This window comes from Coregonus lavaretus (assembly GCF_964263955.1).
Source record: "Coregonus lavaretus genome assembly, contig: HAP1_SCAFFOLD_932, whole genome shotgun sequence".
Taxonomy (NCBI): Eukaryota; Metazoa; Chordata; class Actinopteri; order Salmoniformes; family Salmonidae; genus Coregonus; species Coregonus lavaretus.
Window position 1 is genome coordinate 140132 of NW_028158935.1, and position 16661 is coordinate 156792.

Here is a 16661-nt window from a genome sequence, read left to right on the forward strand (position 1 = left end):
ACAAGCTGCTGTGTGTTATTTTCTCTGTCCACCATAATGAAACCCAACACAATACAGTCTACTGTGTCATGCGTATACCTAGGAGATGGTGAGTAAAATATGGTGGAGTGGTGGGCTTTGAGATGTTCTGTCTACTGTGATGCTACAGCTGGGAAGAGACAGAGCAAAGCACCGCACAGGTCACTTCTCTGGGACTTAACAATGTCTCATTGTATAGCATTGGCTCAATTCATACATTCTGTTATTGATACCACTGGTATTCTAAAGGTGTCCTCTTCCTTTCTATCTCCCTGTCTGTAAATACTGAATATATACACTGCTCAAAAAAATAAAGGGAACACTAAAATAACACATCCTAGATCTGAATGAATGAAATAATCTTATTAAATACTTTTTTTCTTTACATAGTTGAATGTGCTGACAACAAAATCACACAAATTATCAATGGAAATCAAATTTATCAACCCATGGAGGTCTGGATTTGGAGTCACCCTCAAAATTAAAGTGGAAAACCACACTACAGGCTGATCCAACTTTGATGTAATGTCCTTAAAACAAGTCAAAATGAGGCTCAGTAGTGTGTGTGGCCTCCACGTGCCTGTATGACCTCCCTACAACGCCTGGGCATGCTCCTGATGAGGTGGCGGATGGTCTCCTGAGGCATCTCCTCCCAGACCTGGACTAAAGCATCCGCCAACTCCTGGACAGTCTGTGGTGCAACGTGGCGTTGGTGGATGGAGCGAGACATGATGTCCCAGATGTGCTCAATTGGATTCAGGTCTGGGGAACAGGTGGGCCAGTCCATAGCATCAATGCCTTCCTCTTGCAGGAACTGCTGACACACTCCAGCCACATGAGATCTAGCATTGTCTTGCATTAGGAGGAACCCAGGGCCAACCGCACCAGCATATGGTCTCACAAGGGGTCTGAGGTTCTCATCTCGGTACCTAATGGCAGTCAGGCTACCTCTGGCGAGCACATGGAGGGCTGTGCGGCCCCCCAAAGAAATGCCACCCCACACCATGACTGACCCACCGCCAAACCGGTCATGCTGGAGGATGTTGCAGGCAGCAGAACGTTCTCCACGGCGTCTCCAGACTCTGTCACGTCTGTCACATGTGCTCAGTGTGAACCTGCTTTCATCTGTGAAGAGCACAGGGCGACAGTGGCGAATTTGCCAATCTTGGTGTTCTCTGGCAAATGCCAAACGTCCTGCACGGTGTTGGGCTGTAAGCACAACCCCCACCTGTGGACGTCGGGCCCTCATACCACCCTCATGGAGTCTGTTTCTGACCGTTTGAGCAGACACATGCACATTTGTGGCCTGCTGGAGGTCATTTTGCAAGGCTCTGGCAGTGCTCCTCCTGCTCCTCCTTGCACAAAGGCGGAGGTAGCAGTCCTGCTGCTGGGTTGTTGCCCTCCTACGGCCTCCTCCACGTCTTCTGATGTACTGGCCTGTCTCCTGGTAGCGCCTCCATGCTCTGGACACTATGCTGACAGACACAGCAAACCTTCTTGCCACAGCTCGCATTGATGTGCCATCCTGGATGAGCTGCACTACCTGAGCCACTTGTGTGGGTTGTAGACTCCGTCTCATGCTACCACTAGAGTTAAAGCACCGCCAGCATTCAAAAGTGACCAAAACATCAGCCAGGAAGCATAGGAACTGAAAAGTGGTCTGTGGTCACCACCTGCAAAACCAGTCCTTTATTGGGTGTGTCTTGCTAATTGCCTATAATTTCCACCTGTTGTCTATTCCATTTGCACAACAGCATGTGACATTTATTGTCAATCAGTGTTGCTTCCTAAGTGGACAGTTTGATTTTACAGAAGTGTGATAGACTTGGAGTTACATTGTGTTGTTTAAGTGTTCCCTTTATTTTTTTGAGCAGTGTATGTTATATGCAGTATATCCATTCAGGTTCATGGTTCTTCTGACATTCTCCAGTGAATCTTGTATAAAAGACAAATAATATTACTGTTTGAAATGTTTACTGTTCATAGTCGACTATTTGACTCTAATAAATACTTTTTGCCAGTGCAACATTCTGTTAATTGAGTTGAGCCTGTAAGGTATGTGGTGACCTTATGGCCTCTCCCTGAATGGCTGGTGTGATATGACAATGGAATCCAGTGTATTGTCTTCTCTCTCAGGGACAGACTCAAACGTTTACTGAGATGTGTCTCTGTTTTCTTTGGCCTCCAGGGGGAACTGAAGGCACTACATTTTGTCTGTGTATAAGGAAGTAGTGTTTGTTTGTTTACACGTATTTGTGTTTCAGGGACACTTGTGTGCACGTTCGTGTGTGTGTGTCTGAGTAACACCCCTAGAGTCGACGTTCGCGCACCTGCGGAAATCTAATTATCATAATAAACAATTATCTGGTGTTAATCCACCGCGTGCACCGATGTCAGCCTTCCGCATCTGCAGCGAGTGGAAGAGCTACAGCGGTGTTTGTCAGACCAGGAGACATCCGGAAAATCGTTCTCACGAAAACGTCTGTATTGTCCGAACCGTTTAGCCTACAAACAATTATGACCCCGCAGTGGAAAGATAAGACTCTCACGAACACGTAAATGTCAGTTTTGCTCTAGGACGCCCACAAGCCTCTTCTGACAGCCTGGTATCATAGACTAGACGTAACATAGGAAACGTAATTCCGGGATATGAAATTAGATTGACATGTTACATTTGGTATGGTAACATATCATACTAAATCGAGTACCACATAATACCCATAAAACCTAGAGATCAAACAGGGAAATGGTTCCAATCTTTTTTCCACCATTAATTTTTCCCATAGGGGATTTTAGAAACACTTAAAATAAGGGCTGTGTTTTGTGTAGGCTTACCCTGTTGTGAAGTTTTGATAACCGTGTAAATCTCTTTCGGACAAGGTGACTTTTATCAATATATTTTCCAAAACGTCACACCAGGCTAAGCTTATACGAAACACAGACATATTTTAAGTGTTTCTAAAAATCCCCTATGGGAAAAATGAATTGTAGAAGAACTATTGGAACCATTTCCCTGTTTGACCGCTAGGTTTTATGGGTATTATGGCACCTCCACTGTGGGGCTCTATGGAGTGTATCTCATATTTATGCTACGTACAGAATAATACGAAATGCTCTGAGACCAGGTTGCAGCATCTGAAGGTAGCAGGTACCAGTTTAAAAAATGAATTGAAGTAAATATGGAAGTAGTTTAGTGCCCCCAAAAAGTGTTAAATATTGGTTTTAAAAAAATAACAATATTTCCTGATCTTTCTTATATCTCTCAGATATAGGACACACACATCAAAACAAACTTCCTTTTGATTTATTTTTTGACCATTTGTTTTTCCATTTCAGTCATTTAGCAGACGCTCTTATCCAGAGAGACTTTACAGTTAGTGCATACATTTTTTAATTATTTTTCATACTGGCCCCCCGTGGGAATCGAACCCACAACCCTGGCGTTGCAAGCGCCATGCTCTTCCAACTGAGCTACACGAGGCCTGTCCATGTATGAATCTGTTATTCAATGCGTTTCTATGGGCTAATAGCAGTAAGGCCAAATTCAATGTTTTATCAAATAATTTATATATATATATATATATATATATGTTTTTATACCTAAAGGGGTCTTAAAATTCCAAATCAAATACCCCCCACCAGGCTTAGACTCTTAATGATGTGTCCTCTTCATAGGGTAATATGAATTCCCTGCCCCAGGCAGCAATGACAAGAGGGGAAGTAGGATAGGAGTACATCCATCAGTGTGTGATGAAGGGAGGGGGGTTATGGACTGGGAACCCAGTGTAGCTGTGCTCATGGGGGGCTGAAGAGGGAAAGGAAATGGCTCATTGTAATGGCTGGAATGGAACAGTATCAAACACATCAAACATATGGAAAACACGTTTGACCCGTTCCATTTATTCCATTATTCCATTTCAGCCATTACAATGAGCCCGTCCTCCTATAGCTCCTCCCACCAGCCTCCACTGGAATGGGGATAGGTGGGATGGAAAGTTGGGGAGGGGAACAAGCAGGTGATTTATAGCAGTTCCACGAGGCCTCCTCCTCTCCTCTGCTCTTTCCCATAACAGCAGAGCAAGTAAATTAATTACAAAATAACCAATGTGTTAACGGCCGTGTGTGTGTGTGTGAGTGTGTGTGTTTGTGTGCGTGCGTGCATGATAAACAAGGGATGTTTGGATGAAAAGAAGGTGAAAGTCATTCGAGGTGTTTGTTTCCAGGCAGTAGCAGGTCAGCCTCTGAGCCCCTGGCCTGTGTGTGTGTGTTTATATACAGCACTGTTTGTGTTGGTGCTCCTATAGAATCAGCTGGTTCCTTCTCTTCTCTCTCTCTCTCTCTCTCTCTCTCTCTCTCTCTCTCTCTCTCTCTCTCTCGCTCTCTCTCTCTCTCTCTCTCTCTCTCTCTTCTCTATTACTCTCTTGCTCTCTCTCTCTCTTTCTCTCCCTCACTCTCTCTGAGAGATGGAGTGATACAGGCCTCTGTTTTGGGCAGAGGAGAGGAGAGGCTCAGGGGAGTAAACAGGAGAGAAGGAGGAATAAATCAAGGGATCAGAGGGATGCTGGTGATGAACCAGTGGTGGGTGAGGACCACGTCCACCGCTGTGGTGTGTGTGTGCGTTTGTGCGTGCGTGCAGACCACGGCTTGCTCCAGACTCCCACAGGGGGAGGTGTGCGTGTGTGTGCGGAGCCTGTCTCCTCTCACATTACCCCTTACATTAAAACCAGTCGGGGGGAAAATTACTGCAGACCTAAGCAACCCTGAGTCCACCTGGGCCCATGGAGAGAGGGATGCAGCCGGAGGAGGGGATAAAGAGGTGTAAAAGAGGGAGGGGGATAAGGCTGGAGCCTCACTAGGAGTGGGATGGAATAGCCTCTATATGCTGGTCTGAAGTCAAGTTTGTTGTTTTCCCCATAATGGTTCAGGTGAGGGTAAGCTGATCCTAGACTTGTACCTTAGGGACAAATTCTACCCTGAGCAGGTGGAAGAGAAGTAGGTTGATGATAAATCTGGTAAGACAATGGCCCCGTCCACAAACTACCCCCTAGCCCCTAGCCCCTACCCCCTAGGCACTTGTGTTGATCCGAAATGATAGGCTAGGTGTTAGTAATAAAGGAAAAGGTTGAGCTGCTATTATTGCTTGCCCAAATAGCATAGAATCCTCTCCTACCAGTTAGTAAGGGTTGGGTGACTCCATTCTTTGTATCAAACAGAGGTTTGAGAAACCAAGCGCCAATGTAGTGCAAGAGGAGATGTTTTATTATTATCAGTACTATTTACATTGAAACAATACCCCCCACCCATTTTCCTCTAACCGTATGCACGCACACACAAACTTACACACGCAAACACACACACACACACACACACACACACACACACACACACACACACACACACACACACACACACACACACACACACACACACACACACACACACACACACACACACACACACACACACACTTACACATGTAAATACGCACACACACACACACACCCACACACACACATACTCTCTCTCTCTCATTGTGGAGATATACTGTACCACAATAAATATGGAGAGCAATAATAGGATAGAAGTAATAACAGATAGTATGCATTACATTGTTTGAAATCCAAACAGTGTGTATGTGGTTGGTATTTACTTCGTCGTTTGCCCAGACAGTGTACTTGTCATTTTGTGGCTAATTGGTCGTCCTTCATTTTGGCCGTGTGTGTGTCTGTGTGTGTGTGTGTGTGTTTGTGTGTGTGTGTCTGTGTGTGTATGTGTCTGTGTGTGTGCCTGCATGCCTACATATGTGTCCCTGAAGACGAGTCCTAAGGCACACACACACACACAATCAAACACACATCACACACGCGCACACACACACTCCTTGACAAACTTGTACCCCCGCACATTGACTCAGTACCGGTACCCCCTGTATATAGCCTCATTATTGTTATTGTATTGTGTTACTTTATTTTTTTATATTTTTTTACTTTAATTTATTTAGTAAATATTTTCTTAACTCTATTTTCTTAAAACTGCATTGTTGGTTAAGGGCTTGTAAGTAAGCATTTCACGGTAAGGTTGTATTCGGCACATGTGACAAATAAGATTATATTTTATTTTATTTGACACACGGCTGATGGAAACCCCTCTCTGTAGTTGTCCTATCTGACCACTAGGTGGGGATGGTTGCCAGGCTGCCAGGTAGACAGATGGGTAGCAAGTCACAGATGTTGTCTGGCTCCTCCTACAGTTCTCTGTCTATTGAAGAAGGAGACCTCAGCTGCTGAAGGACGTTCTCCATTATGGCTTCAATGTTCTTTTGAAAATAATTTCCATTAAAACATGCTTTTCAAAAAAGGGACACTAACAAAGGGAAGATCAGGAGAAGTGGAGAAGGAGAGGAGAGGAAAAGAGAGGGACTGACAGGGGTGCCTGGATGGGCGTGAGGGATATGTGCATGGAGGGGGCCTTGATTAGAGAGGGGTAGGTGTGGGTGTGTGTGTATGCATGGCTTATGTATGTGTGTGTTCTGAATAACCATATAGAGATCCCATACGAGAACAGCGAGACCATCTATCAGGAACACCTCACTAGAACTGATGATGAAAATGGTAAGGAATGTATGTGCATGTATATTGTGTAGAATTCCAGAATAATTAATGTATGTAATTATGGGTCTTTATGAAAGCTGCAGTAAAGTTGTTCAAAGGCTATCGAAGGGATCACATAAATGTTGTCAATGACAATGTCTTTGATATCTAACATGTTTACCTGGCTACCCCAAATGACTCTCCTGCTTTCACATTAACTGACTGTTGTCATCTCTGTCGTCAAGCAGATATCTGCTCTACACTACAGGCCCCTGAAGGGTTTATCTTGTTGGTGTTGAAGCTAAAAGCAAAGGTGGTTGTGCTTAGAAACAGTTAAAACACTGAACGAGTGCATTTGTCTGTATTAGAGCATTGTATTGGAAGCAATATTACAATAGGAGACTGGTGTACCAGTAAAACATATGTTATGCAGAAGAGGAACTGACCAGTTAGGCCTACAACATTATGCCTTTAAGAAACAGTAGACTAGAATAAAAAAACAAGACAGTTTTGAAACCAAAAAATAAAATACATAAATCATCCCTTTTGGCTTGTATTCTTTCTTTATCTCTCTCCGCAATATCAAGTGTCCTTAATCTCCATCAATGGATACCTTGATCTCTTCTCGGGTGGGGGGGATATGGGGACAAGAGGAACCGCCGAAGCGTCTATCTTTTTCCAATCCCAGTTCATTGTTTCCAGAGGTGGGTGGGAGTGTATTTCTACTGACGGGGCTGAATAGGGCGGCGAATAGTATAACAAAGTTGATATTTTTCCAGCAAAGCCGCCCCATCTTCCATCCTCAGTCCATCACGTATGTGAAGGATAAGAGTTAGGGGGAACAATTCCATTTCAACTCCATCAATTCAGCAAGTGAATTCAAAATCCCAATCCGTGAATAGAAAAATCCCCATTAACAAATACATAAACAGCATTTTTAATTCAGAACTACTGATACATAACGTCTTCAAATTCATATCCCGAGTTGATTGAATCGAAAATGGGAAGTTCACCCTCCCTCCCAACGAAACCCTCATCCCATTCCCAGACCCAGACATCCCCCCTCTAGTCTACCAGACGGTGGTCTCTCCCATCTCTTGTCCGGGGTGGGACATGGGGGCACTGTAGCTGGAGTTACTAGCCAGGGAGAAGGGTGGGCTGGGCCCCCCTCCGTATGCCTCCCCAGGGACAGGCTGCAGGGAGCTGGGCAGGCCGGGCTCTGGGCTGGGGGTGTCTGCGTGGGAGATCATGTCCGTGAACCTATTGTCGTCAGAGGGGTGATGGGCTGACACAGAGCCCTCCATGGCCCCTCCATGGATGTAGGGGGATTCTGCTGGAGACTGAGCCTGAGAGGAGGGAGGGCCATGGGGGAAGAATTCGTAGTTTCCACCTCCGTAGTAGTCACCCTGGTACTCTGTAAGGGGAGAGACAATTATTTGATTAGAAAACGAATCCTCTAATTAGGAAATTCATTGTGCAGCACACAGATGACGCAATCTATATAGAAACATTCAAAATCACTGACATTGAATCTCACACACTTTTAAAAATAGACAAAAGTTTTTTTTAAAGAATTGCAGTATTGAGTAGCCTAAGTGACATTATAACATTTCAAGGACGTGAAGGGAGCGGTTTAGTTCACTGGTATAGCTGAAAAGTGAAAGAGAAGAAAGGGAAGAAATGGGTTAGGGAATGGTTTGGTTCACTGGTACTAGGATAAGGAAATAAATGGGTTAGGGAATGGTTTGGTTCACTGGTACTAGGATAAGGGAAGAAATGGGTTAGGGAATGGTTTGGTTAATGGTACTAGGAGAAGGGATGAAATGGGTTAGGGAATGGTTTGGTTCACTGGTACTAGAAGAAGGGACGAAATGAGTTAGGGAATGGTTTGGTTCACTGGTACTAGGAGAAGGGATGAAATGAGTTAGGGAATGGTTTGGTTCACTGGTACTAGGAGAAGGGACGAAAAGGGTTAAGGAATGGTTGGTTCACTGGTACTAAGAGAATAAACGCAATGGGTTAAGGAATGGATTGGTTCACTGGTACTAGGAGAAGGTACGCAATGGGTTAGGGAATGGTTTGGTTAATGGTACTAGGAGAAGGGACAAAATGGGTTAGGGAATGGTTTGGTTCACTGGTACTAGGAGAAGAGACGAAATGGGTTAGGGAATGGTTTGGTTCACTGGTACTAGGAGAAGAGACGCAATGGGTTAGGGAATGGTTTGGGTACTAGGAAAATGGACAAAATGGGTTAGGGAATGGTTTGGTTCACTGGTACTAGGAGAAGGGAAGAAATGGGTTAGGGAATGGTTTGGTTCACTGGTACTAGGAGAAGGGACACAATGGTTTAAGGAATGGTTTGCTTCACTGGTAAGAGAAGGGACGAAAAGGGTTAAGGAATGGTTGGTTCACTGGTACTAGGAGAAGGGATGAAATGGGTTAGGGAATGGTTTTGTTCACTGGTACTAGGAGAAGGGAAGAAATGGGTTAGGGAATCGTTGGTTCACTGGTACTAGGAGAAGGGACGAAATGGGTTAGGGAACGGTTTGGTTCACTGGTACTAGGAGAAGGGACGAAATGGGTTAGGGAACGGTTTGGTTCACTGGTACTAGGAGAAGGGACGAAACGGGTTAGGGAACGGTTTGGTTCACTGGTACTAGGAGAAGGGACGAAATTAGTTAGGGAATGGTTTGTTTCACTGTTACTAGGAGAAGGGACACAATGGGTTAGGTAATGGTTTGGTTCACTGGTACTAGGAGAAGGGACGAAATGGGTTAGGGAATGGTTGGTTCACTGGTACTAGGAGAAGGGACGCAATGGGTTAGGGAACGGTTTGGTTCACTGGTACTAGGAGAAGGGAAGAAATGGGTTAGGGAATGGTTTGGTTCACTGGTACTAGGAGAAGGGAAACAATGGGTTATGGAATGGTTTGGTTCACTGGTACTAGGAGAAGGGACGCAATGGGTTAGGGAATGGTTTGGTTCACTGGTACTAGGAGAAGGGATGAAATGGGTTAAGGAATGGTTTGGTTCACTGGTACTAGGAGAAGGGACGAAATGGGTTAGGGAATGGTTTGGTTCACTGGTACTAGGAGAAGGGACAAAATGGGTTAGGGAATGGTTTGGTTCACTGGTACTAGGAGAAGGGACGAGATGGGTTACGGAATGGTTTGGTTCACTGGTACTAGGAGAAGGGAAGAAATGGGTTAGGGAATGGTTTGGTTAATGGTACTAGGAGAAGGGATGAAATGGGTTAGGGAATGGTTTGGTTAATGGTACTAGGAGAAGGGATGAAATGGGTTAGGGAATGGTTTGGTTCACTGGTACTAGAAGAAGGGACGAAATGAGTAAGGGAATGGTTTGGTTCACTGGTACTAGGAGAAGGGATGAAATGAGTTAGGGAATGGTTTGGTTCACTGGTACTAGGAGAAGGGACGAAAAGGGTTAAGGAATGGTTGGTTCACTGGTACTAAGAGAATAAACGCAATGGGTTAAGGAATGGATTGGTTCACTGGTACTAGGAGAAGGGACGCAATGGGTTAGGGAATGGTTTGGGTACTAGGAAAAGGGACGAAATGGGTTAGGGAATGGTTTGGTTCAATGGTACTAGAAAAAGGGACGAAATGAGTTAGGGAATGGTTTGGTTCACTGGTACTAGGAGAAGAGACGAAATGGGTTAGGGAATGGTTTGGTTCACTGGTACTAGGAGAAGGGACACAATGGTTTAAGGAATGGTTTGCTTCACTGGTAAGAGAAGGGACGAAAAGGGTTAAGGAATGGTTGGTTCACTGGTACTAGGAGAAGGGAAGAAATGGGTTAGGGAATGGTTTGGTTCACTGGTACTAGGAGAAGGGAAAAAATGGGTTATGGAATGGTTTGGTTCACTGGTACTAGGAGAAGGGACGCAATGGGTTAGGGAATGGTTTGGTTCACTGGTACTAGGAGAAGGGATGAAATGGGTTAAGGAATGGTTTGGTTCACTGGTACTAGGAGAAGGGACGAAATGGGTTAGGGAATGGTTTGGTTCACTGGTACTAGGAGAAGGGACAAAATGGGTTAGGGAATGGTTTGGTTCACTGGTACTAGGAGAAGGGACGAGATGGGTTAGGGAATGGTTTGGTTCACTGGTAATAGGAGAAGGGACAAAATGGGTTAGGGAATGGTTTGGTTCACTGGTACTAGGAGAAGGGACGAGATGGGTTACGGAATGGTTTGGTTCACTGGTACTAGGAGAAGGGAAGAAATGGGTTAGGTAATGGTATGGTTCACTGGTACTATGAGAAGAGAAGAAATGGGTTAGGGAATGGTTTGGTTCACTGGTACTAGGTGAAGGGACGAAATGGGTTAGGGAACGGTTTGGTTCACTGGTACTAGGAGAAGGGACGAAATGGGTTAGGGAATGGTTTGTTTCACTGGTACTAGGAGAAGGGACGAAATGTGTTAGGGAATGGTTTGGTTCACTGTTACTAGGAGAAGGGACACAATGGGTTAGGGAATGGTTTGGTTCACTGGTACTAGGAGAAGGGACGCAATGGGTTAAGGAACGGTTTGGTTCACTGGTACTAGGAGATGGGACGAAATGGGTTAGGTAATGGTATGGTTCACTGGTACTATGAGAAGAGAAGAAATGGGTTAGGGAATGGTTTGGTTCACTGGTACTAGGTGAAGGGACGAAATGGGTTAGGGAATGGTTTGGTTCACTGATACTAGGAGAAGGGACACAATGGGTTATGGAATGGTTTGGTTCACTGGTACTAGGAGAAGGGACACAATGGGTTATGGAATGGTTTGGTTCACTGGTACTAGGAGAAGGGACGAAATGGGTTAGGGAATGGTTTGGTTCACTGGTACTAGAAAAAGGGACAACATGCGTTAGGGAATGGTTTGGTTCACTGGTAATAGGAGAAGGGACAAAATGGGTTAGGGAATGGTTTGGTTCACTGGTACTAGGAGAAGGGACGCAATGGGTTAGGGAATGGTTTGGTTAATGGTACTAGAAAAAGGGACGAAATGAGTTAGGGGATGGTTTGGTTTACTGGTACTAGGAGAAGAGTCGAAATGGGTTAGGGAATGGTTTGGTTCACTGGTGCTAGGAGAAGGGACACAATGGTTTAAGGAATGGTTTGGTTCACTGGTACTAGGAGAAGGGACGAAATGGGTAAGGGAATGGTTTGCTTCACTGGTAGGAGAAGGGACGAAAAGGGTTAAGGAATGGTTGGTTCACTGGTACTAGGAGAAGGGATGAAATGGGTTAGGGAATGGTTTTGTTCACTGGTACTAGGAGAAGGGAAGAAATGGGTTAGGGAATCGTTGGTTCACTGGTACTAGGAGAAGGGACGAAATGGGTTAGGGAACGGTTCGGTTCACTAGTACTAGGAGAAGGGACGAAATGGGTTAAGGAATGGTTGGTTCACTGGTACTAAGAGAATAAACGCAATGGGTTAAGGAATGGATTGGTTCACTGGTACTAGGAGAAGGGATGCAATGGGTTAGGGAACGGTTTGGTTCACTGGTACTAGGAGATGGGACGAAATGGGTTAGGCAATGGAATGATTCACTGGTATTAGGAGAAGGGAAGAAATTGGTTAGGGAACGGTTTGGTTCACTGGTACTAGGTGAAGGGACAAAATGGGTTAGGTAATGGTATGGTTCACTGGTACTAGGAGAAGGGAAAAAATAGGTTAGGGAATGGTTTGGTTCACTGATACTAGGAGAAGGGACACAATGGGTTAGGGAATGGTTTGATTCACTGGTACTAGGAGAAGGGATGCAATGAGTTAGGGAATGGTTTGGTTCACTGGTACTAGGAGAAGGGACGAAATGGGTTAGGGAATGGTTGGTTCACTGGTACTAAGAGAATAAACGCAATGGGTAAAGGAATGGATTGGTTCACTGGTACTAGGAGAGGGGATGTAATGGGTTAGGGAATGGTTGGGTTCACTGATACTAGGAGAAGGGAAACAATGGGTTAGGGAATGGTTTGGTTCACTGGTACTAGGAGAAGGGATGCAATGAGTTAGGGAACGGTTTGGTTCACTGGTACTAGGAGAAGAGACTAAATGGGTTTGGGAATGGTTGGTTCACAGTACTAGAGAAAGGATACAATGGATTAAGGAATGGTTTGGTTCACTGGTACTAAGAGAAGGGAAGAAATGGGTTAAGGAATGGTTTGGTTCACTTGTACTAGGAGAAGGGATGCAATGGGTTAGGGAATGGTTTGGTTCACTGGTACTAAGAGAAGGTAAGAAATGGGTTAAGGAAAGGTTTGGTTCACTGGTACTAGGAGAAGGGACGAAATGGGTTAGGTAATGGTATGGTTCACTGGTACAAAGAGAAGGGAAAAAATGGGTTAGGGAATGGTTAGGTTCACTGGTACCAGCAGAAAGGACTTAATGGGTTAGGGAATGGTTTGGTTCACTGGTACTAGGAGAAGGGACAAAATGGGTTAGGGAATGGTATGGTTCACTGGCACTAGGAGAAAGGACGAAATGGGTTAGGGAATGGTTTGGTTCACAGGTACAAGCAGAAAGGACGCAATGGGTTAGGGAATGGTTTGGTTTACTGGTATTCGGAGTAGGGACGCAATGGGTTATGGAATGGTTTGGTTCACTGGTACTAGGAGAATGGATGAAATGGGTTATGGAATATTTTTGTTCACTGGTACTAGGAGAAGGGAAGAAATGGGTTAAGGAATGGTTTGGTTTGCTTGTAATAGGAGAAGGGACAAAATGGGTTAGGGAATGGTTTTGTTCACTGGCACTAGGAGAACAGAAGAAATGGGTTAGGGAATGGTTTGGTTCACTGGTACTAGGAGAAGGGACGCAATGGTTTAGGGAACGGTTTGGTTCACTGGTACTAGGAGAAGGGACGAAATGGGTTAGGGAATGGTTTGGTTCACTGATAATAGGAGAAGGGATGAAATGGGTTAGGGTAAGGTTTGGTTCACTGATACTAGGAGTAGGGACGAAATGGGTTAGGGAATGGTTTGGTTCACTGGTACTAGGAAAGGGACGAAAAGGGTTAGGGAATGGTTTGGTTCACTTGTACTAGGAGAAGGGACGAAATGGGTAAGGGAATGGTTGGTTCACTGGTTCTAGGAGAAGGGACCCAATGGGTTATATAAATTGTTTGGTTCACTGGTACTAGGAGAAGGGACAAAATGGGTTAGGTAATGGTATGGTTCACTGGTACTAGATGGGACGCAATGGGTTAGGGATCGGTTTGGTTCACTGGTACTAGGAGAAGGGACGAAATGGGTTAGGGAACGGTTTGGTACACTGGTGCTAGGAGAAAGGACGAAATGGGTTAGGTAATGGTATGGGTCACTGGTATTCGGAGAAGGGAAGAAATGGGTTAGGGAACGGTTTGGTTCACTGGTACTAGGAGAAGGGACGAAATGGGAATAGTTTGGTGAACTGGTACTAGGAGAAGGGACGAAATGGGTTACGGAATGGTGTGGTTCACTGGCACAAGGAGAAAGGACGAAATGGGTTAGGGAATGGTTTGGTTCACTGGAACCAGCAGAAAGGACGCAATGGGTTAAGGAATGGTTTGGTTCACTGGTATTCGGAGCAGGGACGCAATGCGTTATGGAATGGTTTGGTTCACTGGTACTAGGAGAAGGGATGAAATGGGTTATGGAATGGTTTTGTTCACTGGTACTAGGAGAAGGGAAGAAATGGGTTAAGGAATGGTTTGGTTTGCTTGTAATAGGAGAAGAGACAAAATGGGTTAGGGAATGGTTTTGTTCACTGGTACTAGGAGAAGGGACACAATGGGTTGGGGAATGGTTTGGTTCACTGCTACTAGGAGAAGGGAAGAAATGGGTTAGGGAATGGTTTGGTTCACTGGTACTAGGAGAACGGAAGAAATGGGTTAGGGAATGGTTTGGTTCACTGGTACTAGGAGAAGGGACGCAATGGTTTAGGGAACGGTTTGGTTCACTGGTACTAGGAGAAGTGACGAAATGGGTTAGGGAATGGTTTGGTTCACTGATAATAGGAGAAGGGATGAAATGGGTTAGGGTATGGTTTGGTTCACTGATACTAGGAGTAGGGATGCAATGGGTTAGGGAATGTTTTGGTCACTGGTACTAGGAAAGGGACGAAAAGGTTTAGGGAATGGTTTGGTTCACTTGTACTAGGAGAAGGGCCGAAATGGGTTAGGGAATGGTTGGTTCACTGGTTCTAGGGGAAGGGACCCAATGGGTTAATGAATGGTTTGGTTCACTGGTACTAGGAGAAGGACCGAAATGGGTTATGGAATGGTTTTGTTCACTGGTACTAGGAGAAGGGAAGAGATGTGTTAGGGAATGGTTGGCTCACTGGTAGTAAAAGAAGGGACGCATTTGGGTTAAAGAATGGTTTGGTTCACTGGTACTAGGAGAAGGGATGAAATGGATCTAGGAATGGTTTGGTTCACTGGTACTAGGAGAAGGGACAAAATGGGTTAGGGAATGGTGTGGTTCACTGGCACTAGGAGAAAGGACGAAATGGGTTAGGGAATGGTTTGGTTCACTGGAACCAGCAGAAAGGACGCAATGTGTTAGGGAATGGTTGGCTCACTGGTACTAAGAGAATGGACACATTTGGGTTAAGGAATGGTTTGGTTCACTGGTACTAGGAGAAGGGACGAAATGGGTTACGGAGTGGTAGGTTCACTGATACTAGGAGAAGGAACGAAATGGGTTAGGTAATGGTATGGTTCACTGGTACTAGATGGGACGCAATGGGTTAGGGATCGGTTTGGTTCACTGGTACTAGGAGAAGGGACGAAATGGGTTAGGGAACGGTTTGGTACACTGGTGCTAGGAGAAAGGACGAAATGGGTTAGGTAATGGTATGGGTCACTGGTACTAGGAGAAGGGATGAAATGGGTTAGGGTATGGTTTGGTTCACTGATACTAGGAGTAGGGATGCAATGGGTTAGGGAATGTTTTGGTCACTGGTACTAGGAAAGGGACGAAAAGGTTTAGGGAATGGTTTGGTTCACTTGTACTAGGAGAAGGGCCGAAATGGGTTAGGGAATGGTTGGTTCACTGGTTCTAGGGGAAGGGACCCAATGGGTTAAGGAATGGTTTGGTTCACTGGTACTAGGAGAAGGGCCGAAATGGGTTATGGAATGGTTTTGTTCACTGGTACTAGGAGAAGGGAAGAGATGTGTTAGGGAATGGTTGGCTCACTGGTAGTAAAAGAAGGGACGCATTTGGGTTAAAGAATGGTTTGGTTCACTGGTACTAGGAGAAGGGATGAAATGGGTTACGGAGTGGTTGGTTCACTGATACTAGGAGAAGGAACGAAATGGGTTAGGTAATGGTATGGTTCACTGGTACTAGGAGAATGGAATAAATGGGTTAGGGAACGGTTTGGTTTACTGATACTAGGAGAAGGGACGCAGTGGGTTACAGAAATTGTTTGGTTCACTGGTACTAGGAGAAGGGACGAAATGGGTTAGGTAATGGTATGGTTCACTGGTACTAGAAGGGACGCAATGGGTTAGGGATCGGTTTGGTTCACTGGTACTAGGAGAAGAAACGAAATGGGTTAGGTAATGGTATGGTTCACTGGTACTAGGAGAATGGAATAAATGGGTTAGGGAACGGTTTGGTACACTGGTGCTAGGAGAAAGGACGAAATGGGTTAGGTAATGGTATGGGTCACTGGTACTAGGAGAAGGGAAGAAATGGGTTAGGGAACGGTTTGTTTCACTGGTACTAGGAGAAGGGACGAAATGGGAATAGTTTGGTGAACTGGTACTAGGAGAAGGGACGAAATGGGTTTGGGAATGGTTTGGTTCACTGGTAGTAAGAGAAGGGAAGAAATGGGTTAAGGAATGGTTTGGTTCACTGGTACTAGGAGAAGGGACAAAATGGGTTAGGGAATGGTTTGGTTCACTGGTACTAGGAGAAGGGACGAAATGGGTTAGGGAATGGTATGGTTCACAGGCACTAGGAGAAAGGACTAAATGGGTTAGGGAATGGTTTGGTTCACTGGTACCAGCAGAAAGGACTTAATGGGTTAGGGAATGGTTTGGTTCACTGGTACTAGGAGAAAGG

At 45.1% G+C, this 16661-nt stretch overlaps 1 protein-coding gene across 1 annotated transcript in view; it reads right to left on the minus strand.

The window, feature by feature from the left end:
- Nucleotides 1–7678: 7678 nt before the first annotated feature.
- The window catches only part of LOC311123451 (LIM/homeobox protein Lhx5-like), a gene marked incomplete at both ends in the record, with an annotated part of 41689 nt that continues 32706 nt past the window's right edge, over nucleotides 7679–16661 (minus strand). The window contains one exon of the mRNA XM_084197715.1: nucleotides 7679–8022. Within this exon, the coding sequence (XP_084053841.1) occupies nucleotides 7679–8022 (344 nt within the window). The remainder of the gene's footprint in view (nucleotides 8023–16661) is intronic.